Genomic DNA, 27765 nt, shown 5'->3' with positions numbered 1-27765 from the left:
TAAATAAATCAAAACTCTGTATATTTGTGTTTAAAAAACTATTTAGTAATTTCATTCAAAATATACATACTGTGTATTACACAATCTTATTAGAATAATAAAATATTATAATATAGATAAATCGTATAATAAATCGTATTATAGAATGATAGAAAAAAATTAATATAATTTAAAAAAAAACAACACTCTCAATAACGTTATATTACGATTACGAAAAATAAAATGTTAAGGTGGACCCACTTGTTAGTTATATAATGCGTATAATATCATATAGGTACCTACCTATATAATATATTTAATTAAAAATATATCAATTATAATAAATTGATGATTAAAATAGAAAAAAAATTATAAAATCGCGTTGCGAAGTATCAACATAATAATAATAATAAAAATAATGATGATGACGTTCGTCGATTGTGCATATTATTATATTATATTTTAAAACGCGTAAAAAAAAAAAAGGAAATTGTTTAAAATAAATCGTTCCGTATACATTAGCTTCCGGTGGTGCTGGTGGTGGCGGTGGTTTGTTGCTGAGGCCGTCGGTCGGGCTTGTGTATCGCGATGGCGGCCAGTAATATAATTAAACAATAAATACAAAATATAATAATATGCTTGTCCGGCATGGTCGTCTCACATGGCACCGCACTCTCTGAGCACTCTGTTGCCAAGTGGCAGTGGCGGCCTGTAATTGTTGACCAGCTGGGGTCCTCCGTGCGCTTCAGAGCAACATTCTTCGGGCGTCCATGTCCTCATGCTTCGGAACGCGTTCAGCTGCGAACGGAAACGTAAGTGTTTAGAAACAGGGAAAAACTTGTGTACAAGTTCGAGAGAATAGGAAAAAGTGTGCAGACTGTCGAAATTGAGATGTCTTTTGAGAGATAGGATTTTCGACTTGCGCAATAACCGGGAATATCACCCACCCCCGCCCGCGAGTACCGATTAAATGTTTTCAACTACTATTATTGAAAATGTGTAAAAACAAATTTAAGTTCACCGAAATTGTTTTTAAAAATATTTTTAGGCATCAACACTCAACAGAGATGTTATTAGCCGATACAAATATAATATTTTCATTATTTTAAACTATATTAAACTATAGTTGGCGGAGATCAGCATTTAAAAATTTAACAAGTGTGTTGAATGATTATGTAGAAGGTTCAAGGATTTAGTGTAGTCTCTGGATGTTGTTGTTTGTATGTTAATTATATATATTGTAAGTATTCGAAAAATATGTATTTAACTGTGACAAGTGTAACTTAAACTGGGCGTAGCATATAGAAGTGGAAATCTTCCTTGGCCAATTGGTCCAACGATATTATTTCACAATAAATTAACGACAATTACGCATATTATTAGTATATTAAGTTCATTAGCAGTCAAATTCTGTAATAGTAGCAATTTAATTTTGTCCCTCAAATGAAAAAAAAAAATGCGTGTTAATTATAGGAAAATTTAGTTTGAATTATAATTGCACTTATTGTTTTTATAAATGTATCGTTTTTTACAAACCAAGTGACTAAGCGATTTGCCTAGATGACTAACTTAACTAATATCTAATTAATTAATACATATCAATGGTTTTAAAAATTCCATCACGATTACGAACAATAAGTTGTATCCGCCCAAAAATCATAGATCAGCCTATGTTAAAATATTAATTGGGAATAAAAAAGGTTATTGGTAAAACCAAACAAGGTGAAGTTCTTCAAGTATCATAATAAGCTACGCATCCTCGTCGTAGCTATATATCCGTAAATTGGGGCAAGGGGAGCTCGGTAGGGATAAGCTGATCCCTTAACCGTCTCAAGCCCTACAAGATATTTGCATACTTCATATTGTTTAGGACATAAAGATATATACTCATCGTATTTATAAGTTACGTAACCCTCGGTCAATTTTTTTTTAACAATAGAGAACCTGTTTGGTTGTTGGGAACTTGGGACTCCATTCTCGTATATACAATACTGCTGACACAAACAGTAACATAACTCACAAAATGAAAAAAAAAGTTCACATCGGTCTCTATTATTATTATTATTATTATTACAAAGATATAGTTTATAGATTTTTTTTAATTTGTATTCGCTACTAGCCGAGTAAATATTGGAATATGTGGTAACAGTGGTTAAATATTAAACATGTTATTTTATCTTTAGTTTGGGAGATCATAAAAAATATCATTTTTAAGTATGGCCCTATCTTTCTTAAATAGTAATTGTCACCACTATTATCTCTTTATAATGTTCATTCGTGTTTTTAAATGTTAAATTACACACTGTTGTCACTGCACATTTTTATAACGCAACAATAACTAAAAGCTAATTTTATAATATTTTTTAATTGCATAATTTATGTGGTTGTCAACCATAAAATACTTTGAAAAAAGACTATGCCTAAGATAGTTATATTTTATTTGTATTGAGAAGTATACTACTTCTTCATTTTAAACATGTACCTAGTAAATATAGGTTTTTATCAGCAGTGGTACGTAATTTATTTTCTGTCTACCATGACGCTAATAACTTTATCGAAGCGATTGAACCTTTTAATCCTTTGTAAATAAATGGATCTCCGTTATAGATGCACACGCTAATTTGTAATAAATTGCATAATTGCATTTTATATACCGATTCCGCCAGCCGTTACTGTTTAAATAAAATCTGTAGGAGTATTTTTTTATCGTACATTAGTCATAATTTGAAAACTAGTATGGGTTATAATGGATACGAAGAGTTTTTATGAGGGATACAAGACAAACTATATAATATATTGTGTGTATACAATATATAGGTACTATATACATACTATCAATTCACAATTGATATTATTTCAAATTAATTTGTACGTCTTCTTGTTACACAGATTACACTACAGCATTGTCAATTGAGTTCAGTTTTGATCGATTATCTATTGTACGCGCGTTTCGCAATTAGCTAATGTATTAACAATGTGTAATTTCTAACGTTATTGACCTTGTTCGGTTGATAAATATGAAATGGTTATACGTGTAAAAAAATTATAAGTAGATGATAGGTATACATGACATAAAAGCAATAAGATTATAATATAAGGTATCCGATATCAGTAGTTAGCAGTACTTAATGTCTTAATGACACGACCTACACACACACACACGCACACTAGTACACTACATAGAACCTGCTTGAAAGTTGAACTCGAACATGAATTCATTTTTAATAAAACCTTTTTTTAAGTAGTAAATAGTATGAAAACAAAGATTAAAAATAATATACTGTACGAGTGGTATTATTATGTTTACCTATATTATGCATTTTTCGAATATAATTTATCACATGACACTGCAATGAGCAAAGTATTATTGACCTTACTCGGCACAGCAGTGTTGATATTGACAACCAGTACCTAGCACACATAACTTGACCTTTTAATCACAAACTACATTTAATAAGAAGGCGTAAGAAATTAGGCGATCGAAACGCAATGATTAAAGTATAGAAGAAATTGAATTAAAATTATAGGAGCAACTATTACAGCACATAATTAACACATAATACGTTTTAGTTTGTATTTAAATTGCGATAAGTTACAAATAAACGTTTATTATTTATTTCTCAATTTCTAAAACATAACTCGTCATCAACAGTATATTTTATTTAAATAGCTGAGGATATCATTTATCTGTTGGGACACACAAGCACGTCGACAATTCGTGATGAATTGATGGCTGATTATATATTTGGACATGAATGAACACGTTTACATTTTAAACGCCTTAAACCTAGAGTCCTATAAACTGTAATTACGATTTAGATAAATGATAAATTGGTTCATTTGTTTGGCAAATTCATTTCAGTCTCATTTCACGCATTAAAATATTAATTTAAATAACAACAAATAAAAACTAATTAAAGCAAAAATTCAAAGTATTTCTTAATAACTTACTAATGTCTAATCAACGAATATTTAATATTATAAAATATAATGCATGTTGAAGTGGTTTTAATTAATGTTTATTTTTCGTACATATACGCATAGCCAATTAATTTCCTGTGACATTGGCTCAATTTCGATGACTAAAAACATAGCAACATTTTAAATAATGTGCTGACATAAAACACATTATACTTATCAAAATTCAGAAGTTTAAATGGCTGGTTTATTACGATATGGTATGTTATTTCAATATTTAAAATGGATTAGGGCATGACGCTATGTAATAAAATATATGTTTAATGTTATCTTTACAGGAGGTATTTATCAGAATTTTATTATTATAAGGATGTTTAAATAATAACCGATATTCATTATATAATTTTAAAGATAAATTATGATTAAAACCAAATTTAGATAAAGTAAGAAACAACAGAAAAAAATTGACATTATTAACTCTAATAACTATGTTTTAAAAATACATACCTAATAATAATTTCACGTGGATGTAATTAAAATTATTTTAAAAACAGGCAAATATTAAAAAACTTTAACAAAAAAAAAATATATGTAAATACCTACTAAATATTTATGTTTAAATTTAAAATGTTTACATGCATGTAAGTTTATTTATTAATTTAAGAAAAATGTATATATATGATATATATGTTTTAAAATCAATAGGTATTGCTTGTGTAATATTTTTCAGCCTTACTCATTATCCAATCTAATTTATAAACTAAAAAAATTATTATAACCTGTTTTAATAGTATACCAATAACTAATAATTTTGTTATAAAAATATCAATTTTAGGATAAGGTATTTTAAAAATTAAGATAATTTTGGCATTATTATTCTTGTCTTCATATTATTTATTCATACATTCTTAATAATCATAATTCATAAAACTCAATACACCCTTTTATATAATATATGTCATTTCTTTTTTTACAATAATAATAATTAATATTTTAGGAATCGATTTGCATATTAAATTATAATAAGTCTACAAATAGCAGCTCCACTCGGAATAATTTTTAGAAAGGTGAATGATCGTTTTAAATTTTAATATGTGAGTGATTTACCTTGTATATAAATTAATTTACAGGAAATTAAAATTAATTAAAAAAAAATTATAATGTTTAATACAAATATTTTAAATAGATTAACAATATTATTAGGACATAACCCTAATCATATTAAGAAAAGCCAAATTTTAATTTTAAATATATTTTTCTAGATTACAGTATATACCTTCAGCAAAATTAAAAGTTTTAAGGGATGTTCAAGATAATTATTACTGAGATAAACTCCAACTATAAAACAAATAATAATATAAATAATATATCGTTAGACCAACAAATATTAAACTAACCTTATTTAAGACGCAAGATAAAATATAATAGTAAATAAAAAATAAATAATTACTATACCTAAATTGTAACCATAATAAAAGCTTAATACATCATGATAAACTCCTCATGACGCGTCCATTCCACTTGAAAAGCAAGCTAATATATTATTATTTTAATCTAGTCTACGTTGTTTACTTATCATCGCACATAAAGGAGCATACAATCATAATTAATACATTAAAAAATATTATGACTATTGCTATCAATACTATTATCGAACATTGATAATTCATTCAACATACCATCAATATTGATGTTGGTTATTAAAACGCGCTTAATAATTGGTTAATTGTTTAATGTTTAGATGTAAATATGTTATATAGGTATAGACTATAGGAGAGAAGAAAATTAAATGACACTAACGGTGGTGGCTACAACTTTTACAGAGTTATGAGGTCTATATGATTCTGATGATGATGTATAGCTTTTATAAATCGACTGTATATTGTTTATTACCAAGCTATAATAAAATGTATATAATATTTAATGTAATTACTTGTTTTTCGGAGACTTCTAAGGGGCTCTTGAACATGATCCATGTGACGCATTCTGAACATGGTGGAGTTGTCAGTGAACCATGATATGTCCAGTAAGTTACGTCCTCTGAAAGTGAAGTACGCAAACAATATTATGCAAAAGCATATTTGGCATAGTGTTCATGTGTATGTGTGGGTACCTGGGTGAATACTGTTCGTGAGTATATGGTTTTATTTTTCAAACAATAATTACCATGATCATCAAAATGTGTATTATATATTTATGTGTTTTATTGATAGTTAAGAGTTATTGATAGTAGTTAAGGGAAAATCATTAATTACCAGGCAACAAATTTGTTGGATCAATGGAATTGGTTATTTCAGCAGTTTGATTCCGTAAGGCAACCTGTGGAATCAATGAAACAATTTTTTCCAATTCGTCGTGAGTTTCGGTTCCAGCCTAAAAAAATTCAATACAACCACAGACAAACACGATTATTAATACTGTATACAAGTATATTATTTTAATATGGCACATCATTAAAATATTATAAATGATAATAATTTAACAATAATAATCCAAAACTATATAAGAAGGGATTTACGTCCCAAATTCGATAACACTCAATGTATCTGTCTTCTATGACAGACAAGATATACTGTGAGGTACTCACGCGGAGTCATAAACAGACCCAATCATCAGGAGTTTGCACGGTATTCTATTTGGAGGACCCGTTAAAAATTTCTAATTTCCCCGACTTGGACCGATCTATAACTAGACAGGTACAAGTGTTTTAAAGACCAATCAACAGATTAATCCTATACATTGGTGGCTGAAGTTGATCCGTTTCAATGTATCTAATCAATGCTAGTAAAAATTAAAAAAAAAAATAAACAATAACAAGTATCTAAATACTACCATGTCATGTATTTACAAATATGTTAGATCAGCCCCAGACTCGGCACCATAACTATAAATTGGCATAAACAACAAAGTACAGAAACCAACAGAAAACGTAAGACACATTATGTTTTTATAATAGAGCCGAGAGTGGACTAGTCCTACATAATATATTTGACCAGTTTCGCCTTTAAACCATGCATAACCTTTGAGGAAATTCTCAATTGTGTACCTAGATAGCACATCGTGTGGATTATTTTAAATACCTGTAAGAACACTCCAAGTACTGCCAAACCATCTGGATGTGCAATGGCTTCGGCGAACGAATTGTACTTATCACAATTCCAGTGGACCAAGTGTAACTGAAATATTAAAAATTCATAAATTAATAGGTACGTTCAACTGACAATATCTGATCAAATTAGGTTTTAAGTAAAAGTGTTGAGTTATATAACGAAATGTTATCTACCGCAACGATTGAATTTGATCTCATGTCGCGAAATTATTGCAGTACCAATATGTAAACGACTACGCGCCATGGAATATTATCAATAGAAAAAATATCAAATATCATAAAACATCAATAGAGAAATAGACAATAATATAGCAAATGACTAATGAAAATAAACACGCGTATAAAAACAATGGTTTCACCATAACAAGTGAATATAACAATAAAACTCGAAAGGGAAACACGCAGAGGCCCATAACGGGGAATCTATTGAGTAGGTAAGGAAAATAAATCGCTCATCATCATTCATCAACGGTGTACAGGGTCGTTTGAGCACAAGAATAGGACTGGCACATTATTATTGGGTTCGTAAAATATCATATCATGTATTCAAGAGTTATGATAATACTATTGTCTTTAGTGCAATATGGATTAAGATGTAAAAATAAAATTTTTAAAATCTTGAAATACACTTACCTCGCCCGCATAAGGAATTCCATCAACAGTGTGTTCCGATCCTTTGGCGCTGCTACATCCCCAGTGGCAATGAAACTGTTCCAATTTGTATTTATGTCCCAGTGGACCACCAGAGAGTTCTAAAAAGAGTTAAACATTTTCGTGAGAAAACTCAATCTCAAGAATATTTCATCCTAAATACAAAGTAAAACTGTTACATTTCATACTAAAACATTTCGATCTCAATTCTCAACTAACTAACTTGACGTTTACGGAACAAATTTAATTAGTAATTGGTTCTTTCAATGTTTGATAATCTGCCGTAACATACAATTTACCTAACGATGCACGTCTTTAAATTATATTCAATTTCTCATATGTAAGTTGGACGATCATGAATATTGTTTATCAATAAAGGCGGTATTGTAATATTAGTTAACTAATATATTATTGTTATGGCAAAAAAAAAAAAAAAACTTTACAGTTATTGTTGAAACGTGAATTGCTAATAATTTTAGTACAAGCATTACACAGCGAAATGTAGATAGGTATGTACAAAACAATATTTTCAATGCGGTAAAAATATATGACTATTGAAAAATACCTGATCCTTCACCACCGGTAGCATCCACTTTCCAACCATATCCGGTATTGATAATTTTTGTGCACATTTCAGGGCAGTAGTTCCAGTACAACGGTTTACAGTTTAGGGTCATGTCGTTGGTAGATTTCGAAGTTTCGATGTTAACTGGTGATTGTAACAAACCGCCGGCTTGTGGAAAGAATTTTGGCCAGACCGATGGTCCTAGAACAAGAAAATTAATTTTTAACAATTAACAAACGAATAACGACATTTTTTTTATGAAATTATATGCCTATTACTGGTTCTCAAAAAATACAAAATATGATATTATACATAACACAATGTCACAATCAAAGATAATTTATTCTATGCAATGTAGAGAACAAATTTTGTAACTTAAATTCTGAGTATTATTACTAAACGTTAGTACACAAAACGTAATCATTTGTTTTTCATTACCTACTATTAATTTTCATGTTGCTAGTTGCTAGAATAATGACCTGTGGGCGCATTTAAAATAATATGTTAAACTCGTTTCCTCCTTAATAATTTTTTTAATTATCTTACAGACGTATTATTTATGTAGGTATTGCATCAAAATAAAAACAAAATGTTTGATGTTATGATATCGATAAAACCGGTAAGTACACTTCACACTGTGAAGTGTACTTAAGTTCACATTGGTTTTAACTCGGAGCGGGAAGCGAAAGGGCTATTTATTTTTCACTATTAGATACTTATAATTGCATTCTTTAAGAATTAACAATTTTAACCACATCAAATTGTACGTACCTTACTTATCTCACAGATTTAAGATAAATAGTTAGTTGGACGGATAGTACTTCAACACGGTGTCAAATTATAAATTATAAACGATTAAAATTATTTTTTTTCCACAATCCATAGTTAAGTAATTTACAGACAAATAGGCAGACGAATCAAAGAAAAAAAAATCATTCTGAAATTAATAATACGGTACCATCGCGGTCGACGGTCGTATCAATCTCACATGTACCTATTTTATTTTACGATGAATATTTGAAAGCAATAATATTCACTTTTGTTACCCAACCGTGAAAGTTATTATAGTTATTTTAACAAAATTATCTTGCTTTCCATTTAAATCCTTTGTAATATAATATGTTAAATATTTCTCCAAACCAGACGGTTTACACTTAAAGTAATGCAAATAACAAATTACAATAAATACCTAAGTTATACTAATATCAATCTACATAAAAATACATATTATAGTAAGCAAAAGGTTTCATCAATATTACTCCGTAGTTCATTATGAGATAAAAAAATGAATAATAAATTTCACCAAATCCATAAACAATAAACATAATATAATATTTACACAGTCCACAACTACTGCAAAATAAACATTTTTCGAAGTCTACACATTTTTTTTTTCTTTCTATAATATATACATGTATATGAAATGCGGATTTAAAAACAATTTAACGGATGACTGAAATAACGAGCGACGTTATTACAAGTAATTTAGAGTACACAAAATCGATCAATATTCAATTCTAAAACCCAAGAAAGTAAAAATAGAAAAATTAATTATGTTTGTAATTTGAATACCCAATGTTCAAAATTATCCATTATTGTATATTTAACTCGCAGTCGCATTGTAGCATTATTTAAACATCTTTACCATAATATGACCATGCAGCATTTGCGATAATTTAAACTCAATTTAACTCAAAACAACCGATTTGGAACAAAGAATCGTAACACAGCAACAGTTTACAGAAACATAATGAGAACAACAACGTATGCGACAGACTTAAGATAGGTAATTTAATGCTTAATTTCTCGCTTCCTCAATTAATATACTTTTTGAAAATGACGTTTACCAATGATACTAATTAATATACGACGTGCGACGTCAGCCTTGACATTTTGTCAGATGGACATTTAATTTAAAAATAGTTAAAAGTCATAACTAATATCAATATAACTAAAAGTTAATTGCAAGACGTCAAGAAAATATTGTACTTGTTTCTTCACATTTCGCCCATTTTCCTATGAATATCGAATTGCATAACACATACTAAAAACTATTAAAATTTATTGATTTGACTAATTGGTTTTGATACAGTTTAACGAAATATTGTTTACACTTTTTACGAATACCACGGAACAACTATAATTTGCAACTTATTTTCTAGTGAGATTATAACAATTTGTTTTTTTTTTTTTTTTTAATTCGTAGAATAAAAAACATCCCATCATGATTAATATCGTATTTTGACGTACGATTATAATAACCGGTTACCGGAGACAGGTGGAGCGATGCAAACTGCGAAGCATAATAATATATGGGTACACTGTACTGCCTGTGGCCTCGCAAATTGTTTGGCTTTCACGCCGACTCATTGAGCCCGCGGTATTCAAATTGCAATCCAAAAAACATTGAGCCAACCACAGTGCAACGTACAATAATTCAAGACGTAAAAGAAGAATTATGTATGCGGTGAGCATGCGTGGGCATGACGTATGAACGTAGGTAACTATAGATAATACGGTATGATCTACAGCTATATAATTAAGGGAACGCGAAAAAAAATTTCCCTCGTCAACGTTGTGTGTGGTGTGTGTACGATGGAAATTTGTTTTTCGCTAGTATAACGACAATTTAATGATACACGTTAATACATTATAATAATACCACCTATATCGAAACTTTTTTTTTTTTTTTTGGCCGCAATTAAAACTAAATAACTAAACCGTTTCAAAAAAAAAAAACCCCACCGCGTCGATCGTCTTTTAAGATCTATCGAACACTGCACAGTTCGCCAGGATTGAAACTACGGGATGTGATTCGTGCGTCAAAACAGTACAAGTGGTCACATGATGGGTGTAACTCGGGTGCAAAAGTTGCGGCGATTATATGATTATTAATTATTATGTCGATGGATAGAGATGGCCGACAGCGATTCTGATCACGATCTGAACACGTGGGATGCACCAATATAGAACTGCGGCCGAGTAAAACGCGTCTGAGAAATTCCGCGAAATGTGGGCAATTATCGGAAGCACCCGAGTGCGATGGTCAGTGTTATGAATTATAATTATATACCTATCACGGATGGTTACGATTTAAACGATATGCCAAATCGGCTCCATAAAACGCCGCCAAGGTTTTATTGTTTCGTGCACACGAGGAGGTGTTAAAAACGCTATAATCGCCATAATATCGATAGATGTGTGATGTTAGGCAGGTAATATTTTACTGAAAAGTGAAAATCGCGTACTCTGTATTGTATTGTAGTTGTTAATGACTGGATTGACTTGTACGATTAATGAAAGAAATTAAACGTAGTCTGTTAATGATTTATTATGCCCGTTTTAGATTGGAAACAATCGTCACCCCTTATAACTACACCCCACGACGTGTACCTTTATATTTTCATTGACCTCTAATGTATATAACTAATTGTCCTTACTCAGAGGAGTAACTTAGGACCAACATTATTCGAAGTCCTATACTGCGATCTATATACCTCATATCCATCTTAGCCACCCACAAATAATCCAGTTGTCTGACATCTCCTTGATTAAATCTACGGTTGTGTTTTTTTCTTTCTGAAGAATTTTCTATACAATATAATGTTTAACATGTTTTCTTTTCAATTCTTCATTTACATAGCTATTGTTTACTTGAAAAGTATCAGTTACTTTTAAGTAGGTATTCATTGTCGTTTGAGGTCTTATGTTATTTAAGAAATAATTATTAAAATACATTTACAGAAATTAGAAAGTAATGTTGTACAATGTACATATTATTTAAACAAGTACATACTATTATAATTTATAAGCTATATAGATGCAGTACTAGAACTAAGGCCCATGCTGTACATAAACCATGTCATGTGACATATATATATCTTACAATGTACCTAAACCTCTATATTATTTATAACATCTCAATCAACTGACCTTTATGAAATAAATATTATTTTGCTTAACAGTTTTTTTTTAAATGCTAAAAATGTATTTTGGAATACAGCCAATCTATTTAAACAGATAAATAAATAAATATTATTTTTAATTTTTAAAATTTAACTTTCAGCGATTTGGCTATATTATGCTCTATTTATAGCATTATATGATATATTATGATATATATCATAATAATATTATATTTGAGCGAAATTCAAAAACAATATAATATATTTCAAATTTCTCAGTTTCAGGAAATCGCCTTAATAAATTATAATAATATTTACTAAAAAGTTTCGAATAGATTTGAAACACGATGAGAGTATGAGATTATTATAATATACATTATTGACATTACTAACCTAATATAAACGACACAATTAGATAAACGTGGCTAATGGTTATAACTTATAATATATGGGGTTAAAAGTTAATTAAAAATGATAAACTCATTACTTAACTATAATACGTTCATAACGTGTTATTTAGTTAATTATTTTTTACGCATTAAATTCATGTCCATCATTATTACATTAGCATTATTCTAAAAGCAATTTCCGTCGATTTTTTAAAATGTCATCTATAAAATACGAAATAAAACAAATAATATTACTAACGGAAAAAACATTATTCGCATTATATACGTTTAATAGAATTTAACAAAAATTAGCTAGGTATGTTGATATTATTTATTATTGTTCTATTTGCACATATGCACTTCGTTAACTGCTGTCTGTTTCTAAAATGTGTAATGAAGTACTGAAGGAATATTTTGGGAATATTATATAAAGATAAACTCGTGATATAAAATAATAGGAACCTCTTTTTGAATAAATAAAAATTATTTTACGTTTATAATTTTAAATAATTATGCACTAATCGATTCTATTTAGATAAACAAAAAATTAAGCAAGTTTAAACAATCAAAAAAAGTTGGGCAGTGGATACCGCTCCGCTGTACAGTAACTGTGTCGAGTATGCCAGTGTAACGGATGTTGAATTCGGATTCAATGATATATCATTGTATACAAAAAACGATTATAAGATAGTCTGTCAGCCTATGTCAAATACTCAAATATATTTCATAACATTATGTATTTGATGTTTCTATTAAATAGTAACTTATTTTACTATTAGTATTACTAAGGTTAATTTAATTTTTGTAAATAAATGTTGTCAACATTTTTACTTTTAACGCAATAAAATTAAATATGTATTTTCTTATCACAAAATGATTTTAAAATGTATATGTATAAGGTATATTAATGAAGTCTATGAAAAATATTAATTTAGGTACAAAATAATACAGCGATAATTATTTTTCAATGTAATTAATAATTATTGCTTTTTAATTAGTTGAAAAATAAAGTGTTTAAGTAAAACGATTGTGATTGTTAATGATATTTTAAATAAAAATGAATATAAATACACCTTCATTACAATATTGACGAAAAGTTTGATGTAAATACTTTATTTAAAGTAGGTAAAGAAAAACAATGAACAACTTCTCCCTTAGCACAAAACGTACTTATTATGAACTGAAGAAAAATACTAAAACAAAGTTTATAAAGCCACCTCAAGTCATTAAACACGAACTTTTAAAAGTTAATACAAGTATACATTTTATCTTTCTAAATTACATAACTACGTTTAGAGTTTATAAAGACATCAATCAAACAGATCTAAATTTAACATAATATTATAAATTATAATTTTCATAGTTGCAAAATGTAATTAAAAAAAAGTTAATATCAATATTGTAATTAATAAATTTATAATGAATTTAATTTATCATATAACAGTTGATATAGTCAAAATCCTCCCAAGGAATCCAATAATATAACTACACGATCAACTTATCCGCAAATCTAATTCGTGGGCAAATTATAATTATAAACACAAATAATTGTGCAATATTCATTCATAATTTCTAAGTAATTTATGTTTATTCCACTGCAAATAAAAAAGAGTTAATCTTACAAACGATCTCTACAACATAGAAAATATATTATAGTCTCAATAAAATAGATAGAAATCATAAATGAATAAACATCGAATGGTAAATTTGATGATGATGATAATTTGGGTTTATACTATTATTATTATTTCGTATAGCAACAACTATTATCACAATTAATAGACTTGAAAACTTTTTTTCTTCCATTATATAATAATACATTGATGTTTATTATGCTACATTTTTTTTTATTATTAAATGTTCTCCCGTTCCGGGCTATCGGGCAGTCAAGGACAATTCAAAGTTATTATGAATGTTGTTATATATATTTTTTTTATTTTTTATTTTATTTATTTTCACGCAGGTATTGGTACATTATACTATCAAACAGTATTAGCTCCTATATATTATGTTACCTATTCTTATTATTCTTATTATTAAGTTTCCTATTATCTGCACAAGAATACGTCACATTATTTTATTATAGTCATACCAGTCATAATTAAAATCGTATATTACGTATAATAGTTTGATAATTTAAATTATTGTTAGCTCAAGGGCAGTCAGTACACAGGATTAAGCTCATGTCTAGTATGTGTTAATTAAAAATTAGGCAAATAAAAATATAATAACAAAGCCTCAAAAATTAATAAAACAATTTTTACTCATATACTTAATATATTTTTGCTCAAAGTTTAAGTTATTAGTAGTTGGCTTACTGAATGTTTTTAACATTTCGAATATTGTGTAGGTAGGTGCACACGGTATAACTACATAATCTAATATGGATTTTATCACGCCGTGTCATGCCATATGCACGTCATTCAAATAAACGTGTGTAGCGATGATGTTGTGTCTTGTTTGATTGATTTACATTTTGATAACATTATCCTGGCAAGTAACACAACTTTAAACAGTTATCGAACGAGTTTAATTTTTCAATTATTATTATTATTGCAACCTGTAGGAACTAAAAACTTCTGACGAGATTAGTATTTTTATTCATAAGCGAATACGCAATATTTAGAGAATCAGAATAAAAATATCGTCAAAATCATGTACCTAGATATTTCGTTTTCATTATATTATAACTGGAAAACTATAAAAGAACGAATATTATTTCCTAGGAAACGAAATATTAATCTTACCTACGATATTTTTAAAAGTGTTCGAGCTGAGTCTTCTTTGTATGGCATTGTTTAAGTCAAGTATTTGCAATAATTATTAAACTAGTCACGTTTAAACACACCTTTATTATTTTTAGTATATTTCTGATAATTTATTTAATTTTATATAGTTATAAATTACAATAATCATTTATATTTGAATTTAGATTTCAAAACATTTATTACAATCGTCGTTGTTTATTATTTAATTTGTTCTCACATCTCTTAGATGTTATGTGTCTAAAACTATTTTAACTCATGAGAGATAGCAATATTAACTCGAGAGCATTGGCAATCCCACACGAACTATTCAATAATAAAATATCATCTCTACAACTACGAATTTATTTTTCAATAAAATTATGTAGGTGCCAAATTCAGCCCACATAGGTACTTGCTAATTTTGTATGTTAATGATAATGAATTACAGCTTTCTACACCACCCATATTCTGAAAATCATGCTGTTGTACTTATAAGAAAAATAAAACAATTATGTATCCATTTTTCATATTATATCATCCTAATATTTACAAAAAATAATATATAGAAACTTAAGTTTGCAAAATTAGAGGAATTTTGCAAAAACAATACTAACACATAACTGTTATCTCGTTTAGTCACTATTATGTCAATAAAAAAAAAAATGCAAATTGAAACCTTATTTGTCAGTACGATCGAATTTCAATAGTCAATACTCATAATCAATTCAATTCCCAGAGAAATTAATTTTGCACCTAATGTGTACAGGGTTATAATTTACTTGAATAATAAACAATATTTTTTTTATTACTTTATTTATCTTCCATGGAATTTTCAATAGTCACAAGTCTATACTACCTACCTACATTTGTAAAAAATAATAATAACTCTTTTAATCCTCTACTCCAGTTAGTTTACGCTTATATTTTTTTTTAATAACTTTTAGACTAAATTTAATTCGATAGCATGTGCTCAATTTAAATGACATATATAGATACTCATCAATGAAAGCATACGAATATATCATGCATAATATAAACGACTATATTGAAACTAGGTAAAACACTACTATGTCTCAGTTTTATAACTTGAATTATCTTTTCTTATTTGTTATGAGGACTTGACATGACCCGAATGAATCTATTTGCAATTGAAGTAGGTCAGTTACTCTAATGGTTTTTTTCCCGTGTACTCGATGAGAAGGATTAGTTTTATTTTTAAATTCCTTTGCACGACAGTAAACAATACACGTATTTATTGGTATTATACAATTAAAAAATAATACTTATTACTAAGTTGTAACAATACCATAACAATAGAGATAGACGTATTTGATAACAAATAAATTGCATAACATATAAGAAAAAAAATTTAACTTTAAATGTAAAATAATGAGTAGGTATTTGATAAATAAATAGGTATATATTTCGTTGTGTCACAATGACATTACTGTTTAAAATTCAGAGATGCAAACATTTATTCAAACAGAATAATTTAATGGCGTTTTGAATTATAAATGATGAATCATAATTTTGACTTGTGAACAGTTAACAAAATATTATGGTTTGCTTAATGCTTATTTGTAGAAAGTAACATTATTTGAACGAATACCAACAACAACTCCACGTAGATGATTGATCAAAGGTTCATTTTACGGCAGCGGTATTATAAATGCTGCTGGTCGACTGAAAACCAAACATTCGATACTGCAATCTATAAATGTACAGCCAGATGTACAACTTATTAAAAACGTGAAACTCGCAACCAATCGATTTTATGTGTGGATATAATTTATAAAATATATTTTATTTTTTTGAAATCTTGCACCTCCCCACAAATAGTTATAATGTATTGAAACGGAAAATTTGGTACAATGTTCAACTCTGAGGGGGGTTCTGGTTAATAACTTGGTCAAGGCATCTAGTTATTTTTTGGGAGTAGAAGTTTCCAGGTGCTTAACTTGATCATTGGATATGTGAGGAAAAACTAAAATAAAACAGAGGGATAACAGTAATATACTAATATTATGTAAGAAACGCCAGTTTTAGAGAAAATCGCTTTTGTTTAGTTCGTTTTATTGTATTTCAGAAAGAAATAACCGTAAAGCATAGACCTATAAACTAATGGACAGAGCTTCCCACACAGCCCTGTACTTGGTTAATCCAGACAAGATAACTGAGAGAGAAAACACAACATAATATGAGCATATAAGAGAGAAAAAACATGTTTTGGGCTATATGTTTTAGCATACTGTAACGGCCCAAAACGTCTCTTCTCTCAACAATCCCTTCTGGTGATTTCTTTTTCTATGCGCTGTCCATTAGCTTAAAGCTATATGCCGTAAAGACAATTTTGACCAGATATTTATATTACCGTTTTCTAGAAAGGTCAGCACTTCCAAGATAATTTTCAAAATATTTCGGCTCTTTTTGAGTTATTTTTCAATATTTCAATTAATGTTCTACTTTAAAAAAAAAAAATGTTTTGTTGATGTATGTTTGTCAAAAAGCATAACAATTTAAGTCAAGATACCTTAATAATTTTACTTAAAGTAGTTAAATGTTTCGTAATGTAACAATAAACATGACAATTTTTTTTACAAACATTTGAAATTCAAACTGACAAAATGGGATATTAAACAAAAAATAACGATTTTTCTTGAGTTAATTTTAGTTATTTTGTTGCAATTCAAAAAATTAATCATTAAGACTTGATACATTTCACATTCACGCGTATATAATTATTTTCTACATACTACAATTTGCAAAATAATTAACTGATTAAAACCTATCTATACCACGAACTTATTTTCTCGCCATTCTGCAGTATGTCAGGCGTCATTATTGACTTATAAATGATATTATGCAATATTTTTATCAAAAATGAATTAGCCTGATTAAAAAAACACTAAGATTATTATAAAATAAAATACCTATCCTTAGAAATTGTATTCAGATATTTTGCACTTGGCTCCAGTGTTTGCGTAAATTCAATGATTTGTCATTGAATTCCAATTAACACATGAATTACAGACTACTGTGGCCTGGAATCGATTGAATATATTTAAATAAATTTGCTACAAATGAAACCTACTATACAGCAGATCGAGTTACAACAGAAGCGAGTTACCCAGTTTTTTTTTTAATTAACCATAGTATATGATTATTTTTTTTAAAATAAGTATCAATAATATTTATACCTATAATATAATATATTATATACGTATATATGATTTATTTCACCAAAACAAGTGTGGTGAATTTAATATATTTGTTTTGAGCTACCTATTCTTATTATATTATTATTATATAACACTGACCTTGTTCTATCAACAATAAAGAAGATTTTATTTAGAGTAAAAAAAAATTATATAGCATTATGGATTATAGTTTTATTGGTCGATTGGGTTTTAAGTCCTTGAGTACACTTTACCTACTATTTTTTATTTGAAATTGAAAATAAAATATATCTCGTATGGCGAACACAATAAAAGACAATATTTGTATGCATTATTGCTCGCTACTATTTAAAACCTAACTTTGTTTGGTTATGGTATTGATTTTGTATTCAGCGACAGACATTCAAATACTCCTCATTAATTTGCTAACAAATATTTAAAATATATTTTATTTTTATATTTTCTACCAACAAAAACAGTGCACATATAAGCGCACAAATGAGCCCTATCTATCACATGCATAATAATTAGTAAAACTTACATTTAAAAAAACATTTTTATAGTAATATAAAAAAAATCATATCAAATCGGTATATTGAAAATACATTCAACCAATTAACCGGAAATTGTACTCGTTAATTTAAAACTAAAATTCATATAAATGTTAGCGTTAAACATATGCAAATACAATTAAGATCAAAAGAATTTGTTACTTAAATTTGTAGGTCGTCTAAAATATGCATAATATAAAATTAAAATAAACTGCCTTGTTCAACATTTATGGTTCTAGGCATTTGACAGATATTATGCATTTTACCTGTTTATAAAAAGGGTCCATATTGATGAAAAAAAATCGGATACCTACAATAATTATTGTAACTTGTATTGTTTGAATCAAACTACTTATAAGCAAGCAAAATGTACACGGTTTGTAAAAAAATAAATTAAGTCCTTTGACTTGAGATTAAAGGTCTTGCGAGAATTTATATTTTTAATTAAAACTCATTAACATACAATAATGCATTTAAATTAAAATGTATGCTATGCTATGTTTAGTGCCCAGTGTCCGAGTATGTTGAAACTTCTAAGTCTTAACTGCCGATGCATTTTATGTACGTATGCCCGGTATGGTACCTAATATTATGCTTTTGTAAATAAATGATACTATTTGGATTCATTATGTAATCTGTTAATCGATATGCATCCAAGTAACTTGTTATTTGCACTATTAAAAAAATGGAATTTAATTACAAAACCTAAAAATAACAACATTCTACAGATAAAATATATAGTTATGCCTATATTATCCGAGGATAGAAACAATGTAATTTTGCAAGTCACAACAGTTCTGAAAAACAATATAATTACTACGCAATATTTTTATTTTTTTCGTTTACTATTATTTATCAGTTTATCGGCTAAAATATTACACGTGTTTTTAGAAAAAATATATTTTGGGCTATTATACAATATATTGGACTTGCGTAGAAAAATGTTACAACACCTAAACTAAATAAAAAATAATATAAAACGTTGTTGGTACAATGGTACTATAGCTATTTAAAAATTAAATAACGTCTGTCTACCATGTCAATTTAACTGTTAATTTAAAATACTACACATACAGTTTTTCTTAGGTGTATCATTATTTCTACAGTAAATCTACAAATTAAATAATTTGATTTTTTCAATAACATAGAAATTTCTCTTTTGGTAATAGTAATAATACTGCGTTTCGAAGGTTAGGTATAAGTCGAACCTACGTAAAATTATAGAATATGAATATACCGATTGCTAAATAAATATTATTGAAATCAAAAATAGTATGTTTGATATATCGCTCATATAAAACTGTCATACAATAAACACGTCACAATTTTCCTGTAAACGCTGTAAATTTTCCAACGATAACGCCAAGGTCTATATTATAGATAATTCGCTAAATAAATGTAAAAAATATGATATATTGCATTAAGTGTTCAAAATTAACATTAGAGCTAAAGTGACTTTCCAGCTATCCCATATCATGATTAAATATGCAATAAATACACAGGGTTTATGTATAATCCACTGATGAAAAAAAATATTAATACAATTTAAAACTATACGATAAAATATCTTTGTACTTGACGTGGATCAAATATTTATAACACAAAATGTAGGTATATAATTATTATGTATTTTTTTTTTAGAAATTGCACTAGACCATTTCAATAAAATTTAATTTATCTATAAAATGTATAAATCTTGATGTACAATAATATAAAAAAATAGAATTTAAATATAAGAAGATATTAAATTTCACTCGCAACTCACAAGTTAAAAACACTGAACTTGTTTTACACATTCAAATAGAACGTGCTTATAGATAGATAGGTATCAAATACAAACCACTGCACGTGTCGACCATAACCTACCTGTTGTAAACATAATATTATCGTTTTAGCGGTCTGTTTACCGCGACCTCGGGTGTAACGGACTCGGATAAAACAGTGTGAAGATAAAAACCAAAAATAATCATTGAACTAATCACATTATTATTTAATAGTATTCCTTACATCAAGTTAACTGTTCGCAAACAACGTTGTCTTTCGAGGATAATATATTTAATGCCACCGCGCCACGTGAAGGCGTCCAAAATTCACCAAGTTTTAGAACAAAACGTGTTAACTCGACGAAATTTATAGAAGGAATTCAAGAAGTTTGTTTTGTTTGTGTTTACTAACAACACTCATTTGACGTATGCAACTCACAAGTCACAAACCACAAATATAAGTGTTGTGGAATGTAAAATATATGTTTTTAATAGTCACGGAATTTAATTTTATATAAATGACAAATTCATTTTTTTGTAGGAGTAAAATAATAAGTCAATTGTATACAATATATTCTACTCATACATGCAGCGGAGAGTTCATAAAAAAAGTGTTGGTATACTTTTCGCTAGAACTATGACATCTATTCCGACCTATGCGGTGCAGTTTTTGGTCAAACATTTAATATGTATCACAATTATTATTGACAGCCTACATATATAGTAGGTACTAGTGTCTAGTGGCACTACATTCAATACACGTTTATAAGAGAATAAAAATATATTTAATTTGTTATTATCGAGCGACGTTTTGCGAAACCCACTTCTCGTATTCTCATGACTGTGACGTGATGACGCAGTGGTGCATCACAATTTTTTAAATAAATGTTTATCAATTTCGAACACAAGAGCGCACGTTGCCGCCGTAATACATTTTACCTAATTCGTTTAATTAAACTATATCCCGTTTGTTTGGCAGTACTTTACCACCAAGGCTATATTTGTTACGGGTTTATGGTTACTCAATCGGCTACAACGCAAATTAATTATGGTACAATATTAGATTCCTATTTAACGCTGCCTCGCCTATTATAGTGCTTACTATATTATTATTATTATAAAATATAAGCAATTAACAGATATCGTAATTCGTTATTATTCTGCGACACTGTTTAATATCCAACAAGTTTGGATATTACACAGTATAATTTGTTCTATTGGTTTCGTTATAGCTTCGCCTTCGCAATAGCAAATTCGGACGGAAACGATACGCCGTGGATTAAAGTCAACGATTGACATAAAACGCCACCACCAAACTTATTTTTAATAGTGCTAATAGACACTGGACACGCTAAAGTCTGAGAAAATATACAATTTCAAGTTTAAATTTAATGAAAATAAAAATGGACTATTCAAAAAACCATGAAGTAAAGAATTAATGGGTATTTAAAAATGTATGAAAATAGAATAATTATAAGTGAAGAAAAATAAACTGTTTATGTGTATTATGTAACAAAACTAATTAATAACGTTAATGAGAATTCGGAATGCCAATTCAAATAGAAAAACACTTAATTTTAAAACTGAAACCAATTTGTATTTATTTCCCTACATTTAGATTTTGTTCCCTTTCTTTTGAGAAACATTGGGACATAATATCATGTTATAGACTATGGAGTGTTAAGTTTAGGTAGTATTCATGAATCAATTAGTAACGAGTAACAAACTAACAACCAAATGCATTTAACTGCCTATGACAGTTACCGCTTCTACACAATTAAATAGGTAATTTTATTCGTCACTTTTTAAAAATTCAGAGTTAGAAACGGAATGTATATTCGTTTTAAAATGTTGTCTAATTAAACAAATGATGGCATGCAAATTATAATCTACAGCCGATCAGACTTAAAATAATTATAATATACACTTACACATCGTTAAAATAATAACGGATGATAATAATAAATTAAAAAGTAATAACGGTCAAGAACAATATATTTTATTTAGTCGGGCGCTCCAACACAGTCTATAAATCGAATTAAGGATATGACGCCATGTTAAAAAAAAATATTATGAGTAATATCTAGCAATTCAATTTTAAATATTAGAGTTAATAACAGCATAATACTATACTAATAATATCCTATACTTTTTGGGCGTTACACTAATTTGTAAATTATTTTTCACCGGCATGTAGTTTTAAAGTATCATAGTTAATTAACTTAATGTTAATCATCAGAAACACGTACATTTTAAAAGATAAATAAGAACTATTTAGTCATCGAAAAATAACTTCTATAATAATATAATATACAATATAGGTACGCCTGACACAAGTGAAAGGATTATTATAGGTGCATATTTACGTATTGACAATACCTATCTCAACAGAATTTGCTAAAGTAATTTTACCCAAAACGCTATTGCTTGTGTGTAGAGCAAAACTCTACAATAGTCTATCCAACATAATACACAACAATTAATAACATTCATACTATAGCTAATTATAGTACTTATTTCTAAACAGTAAACTTGTATGTATACATTACATAATATGTGTGTGAATTTATATTTATAATCTAATTTCGTTTAGTTTAACTATATACAGTGATAATGTGTTATTATTTAAATATGTTATTATATTTATCAAAGAATCAAATTATCCGACTACACACAATGTTATGCACATTTATATAATTAAGAGTGTTAGGGTTGTTAAACATCATGAAACTATCATGCAAAAATATTATTCTTTTTCAAAATAAATTACAAAATGTGCGATATTATAGAAAAATAATTGAACATTAAATGAATACAAATTGTTATTAATTTAGTAGATAATAGTATTTTAAGTATACATTTGGTCTACATTAGCTTAAAATATATCTTAATGCATATAATATGATGTACATTATGTTTTTCATATATTTGTATTGTGTTTATACCATAGCAGTATTTATGGTCTCTTATGTTTAGAATTATTAAATCCCTAGGTACTACTTGGTAATTGCCAACAATAATAATAATTGAGAATTCCGAAATTCCATATTGAGGTTCCTACAAATAATTAAATTTATTACAAAAACACACTCATTCTTCAAACTTGTAATAAAAACAGGTTAAATTCATTACTAATAAATATTGTAGTAGGTAATACATGTAATTCAGGAAAAAAATTTTTTAAAAACTTGACTGTGTCATTAAAATGTCATCATTAATAATATTTCCTGAAATTACTACTTCCACAAAGCCATATACACATATTATGTATTTTTTTTTATGTTAAAAATGTCAAATTAAAAATAATAGTGAGAATTGTGAGATACAGGAAGTTAAGCTATAGTGGCAAATGACAGTAAAATTTAAATTTTCAATGTAAATGCTATTAATATTGCACTTAAAATTGAAAGGTAGGTACTAGTTTTAACTGTTCGCGTTTTTTTCTTCAAAAATCAACCACACAGGAAAATTGAAAATATATTTCTTAAAAATAATAACACTATAGAATATAGATATAAATACATGCGTTGTAATGAGACAATTGAGACGGGTGCATTAAATCTAATATTCATGTATTTTAGATAGCTGTTGTATTCCTATCATATAATCAGCACACTTCCCGAATTTTTCCATCAGGTTTTTAATATTTACTCGATACAAATCGTTCAAACACAGCCGGACAGTGCTTCAAATAATAAAAAGAAATCAAAGTAGGCCTTTCTTAATTTCGTAAAAATAGTTTTAATATACCAATGTTATAAAAATAAAGTGGTTTACCCCTTGTGTCTTTTACATCGGTCACCATGAACATATACATTTAATAAAGATCGATTTATAAATAAAACAAACGATGTTCACAATAATTTGTAGGTGGTATTATTTCATATTATATTATTATGGCGTGCATAATATTATGTAGGATGACGTGTGTAGGTATAGATACTTGGAATGGGCGAAATATTTATACCAAATACCCTTCAATTAAAATACCTTTATTTATACGTTTAAAATAATACCTTTATTACCTATTACCTAATTAATAACTGAATAATAATATATTGTTTTTTTACAAGACACGTCGTAATGATCTTATATAATAAAGATACTACCAGAGTACCAGATAGTAAAATTCAGAGAATTCTGCTGTATGGTGAATGGTAGCTGAAGGTGTCAAGTGTACTTGTCATTGAATAGGCAACGTAAATGGAAGTTTTAAATTTAAATTCAATGGTAAATCAATGCATACCAAAAATAATACTTAGTGGAGACGGTTCATCCACCTTATTACTATTAAACTAAAAAGTATAATTTATTTTATGTTTATATTATTATATAATAATTTATTTTAAATGCATCTAATGTAAATAATGTAATAGATTGAACTAATTTTTGACAAAAAAACCACATCATTTATTATAAGTAATTGGTCCACCGACGTACCATAGAACGGTGAGAATAGATTCATGGGATAAATAGATTAAAATAAGTCGAAATGTTTTGAAAATTGAATTTTGTATGGTAAATAACTGTAATATACGAAGTTGCAAAAAGTTTAAAATGTCGAACTAAAATATATTTTTTAAGAAGAACAGCTTATGAGGAATCTTGTGGCTTGTAATGAAATGGCAAGCTGTTCTACTTATAAACAAAAAAGCTATTATACACAAGTAGAAAAAGTTGAAGAATATGAATGTCAATTAATAGCATAAAAATATCCAAAATACCTACTATGAAAATTAAATGATGCAAGTATAGAAAATATTTTTATGAAAACTTCCTTAAGTCCGTACAGTTTTTCATTTTCATTTAATTTTTGGACTAGGTACAACAAAAATCAAAATATATATTGTCTTAATCTTTTTCGTGTTTCCAGATTTTTTTGAAAATTACAGCTCCAATTCGCTACCAGAAAACAACCCGGAAGTTTAAATTCGAAGCACTTTTTCAACTATAATAGTGTCTTCGGAGTTAAAAATAAAAACACCCATTTTTGAAAAATTAATGCATTTATCGCTCCTTTCAGAATCTAAAATCCACGGGCAATGTTAAACTTAATCTTTATACCTACCTCTCTGTAACCTACTACTATTACATAATAAATAATAATATAATGTAGGTAATTGTAAAAAATATTTTAATAATAGGTAGGTATAATGTATTTGTTCAAAATGTATAATAAAAGAATTATACTTACAACTATGTAGTAAACGTAGGGTATAAACGTAAAAGTAGCCGCAATACAAAAATAATAATAATATATTATTATATCATCGACATTTGTATAGCTTTCACTTCTCTTTGGAAAGGATAATTAATTAGTTAACGACCTTTAATTAAATACGTATAGTAATTATAACCGTTCATTTCAATATATTATAATAACTCGAGAAATATCTAGAATATTACGTTGGGAAAAAATCGAGTAAATCGAGTAAATATATGGGGATTAGGTATATACGTCATTTTCTAAATATATTTTAAGTTAAATTAGAATGATGGGCTTAAAATGTATTTACCGATATCATGAATTTCAACAGAAAATAATTTTAGTAAATTGTAGGTGCCTACCGTGCGTTAAGTTGTTATTAACTTATGGGACTGATTGTATAATAGTTTAGTTAGGTGTACTTATATTTACCAAAATTATTTATACATACCTACAGTTACTACAGAACACATCCTTAATAAATAATAATTATAAAGAAATTATTCTTATTATTCCTTGAAAAATTATACACGGAAACTGAGTGCGGTGCGTACAAAGATATTTTTCGTTTCTTTCGTTTGCATTAAGCATTTATCACCCATGTGTAATGGTTATGTACCTATATTTATCAACTATTAAAGAAGCAACAATTTGAATTATTATACTACTATATATTAGGTATTGAAATTGTGTACCTACTTATTTGTAGTAGGTAAGGTATATTTAACACATAATCAATTAATTACCTCAATACGATTTTGAAATTTTTTGAGTTCGTTTTTCATTAATCGGGTGTCTATAAGTTATGTGCCTTTATTATAAAATAGCACGCTTATGTCGGGTTACACAAAAAATTTAATGAGTCAATAGTGAGAAATGGTCTCTTAAGCAAAATTAAGTGACCCACGATCGGTCCATTAAATTTTTAGTGTATCATTAAATGTAATAAATTGTTTATGCAACCAAGCAATATAATATTATTAACCGTCAAGTTTAGACATCGGATGACATAAAGAAACAATCGGACCAAAATAGATAATAGGTACAATAAATATTCCACCATTTCCATTAATACTGCCCAATACCGCGATCCGGCCAAAAACTGGTTTTAACCGAACGGGTGGTAAACAGCAACCGACAGGAACGAAACCAAATATATTAAGTAAGACGTAATAGAATAATAATACAACAATAATAATAATAATAATAATAACAGGTGCCGTCAACACATTAGTCTGTAAATAAATTGTAAAATTAGTTTATTGTGCATAATAATATAATATTATCAAACACATACCCACCGTGGGAGTCCGTACTCCACAGTGGGAGGTTAATTAACAAAATTAACAAAAAAAAAAAAATAAAAATAAAAAAAAAAGGCGCAAGTATCTATAGGTACGAGCCGAGCACCTACCGTTAAACTCTTCGTATCCCCATTCGTCTGTCGTCATGATGTGTCCTGGTGGGGTGGTGTGACGCCGTGGACGAAAAGCTCCGCGACCTGAGAAATCGGTGCGCGGAAAGACTTGGAAAACCGTATGAAAACGATTTCCGGTATATTGTGGCAATTGTAGGTGTTACAACAGTAACCAAACTGTGTGCGTGTTCGTATCGAGGAGATCGGTACGGTCCTGCGCAAACGAACGAAAACTGCCGGTCGCGGTCGCGGTCGCTGTGCGAATGCGATTGACGCCGCCGGTCGTGGTCGCTTGTGCGTACGGAAAACTAGTTGGCGGCGATGTGCAGCTCAGTCGTCGGCAGTCGCATTACAGCGGTCGGTAATAGGTACTATAATATTATAGTCCA

At 28.3% G+C, this 27765-nt stretch overlaps 1 protein-coding gene across 1 annotated transcript; it reads right to left on the bottom strand.

Moving 5' to 3' along the window:
* On the bottom strand, window positions 1-27765 carry LOC132950446 (carbonic anhydrase 2). The gene is made up of 7 exons (XM_061021913.1): window positions 27374-27765; window positions 8223-8423; window positions 7640-7758; window positions 6978-7073; window positions 6153-6270; window positions 5831-5937; window positions 1-777 (listed from the first exon to the last, which is right to left on the bottom strand). The coding sequence occupies exons 1-7, from the start codon at window positions 27408-27410 to the stop codon at window positions 637-639; spliced, it is 819 nt and encodes a 272-aa protein (XP_060877896.1). The 5' UTR covers window positions 27411-27765; the 3' UTR covers window positions 1-636.

This window comes from Metopolophium dirhodum, chromosome 8 (genome assembly GCF_019925205.1).
Source record: "Metopolophium dirhodum isolate CAU chromosome 8, ASM1992520v1, whole genome shotgun sequence".
Classification (NCBI taxonomy): domain Eukaryota; kingdom Metazoa; phylum Arthropoda; class Insecta; order Hemiptera; family Aphididae; genus Metopolophium; species Metopolophium dirhodum.
Note: the sequence above shows the minus strand (reverse complement) of the source record. Positions and strands in the feature narration are given on the sequence as shown.

Coding starts and splice junctions, on each gene's coding strand:
- LOC132950446 (XM_061021913.1), bottom strand. CDS start 27,410: ATGACGACAGACGAATGGGGATACGAAGAGTTTAACG. Junction 7,759..8,222: donor TACCGGTGGTGAAGGATCAG/GTATTTTTCAAT, acceptor AACTCTTTTTAG/AACTCTCTGGTGGTCCACTG. Junction 778..5,830: donor TAGAAGTCTCCGAAAAACAA/GTAATTACATTA, acceptor TTCCGTTCGCAG/CTGAACGCGTTCCGAAGCAT.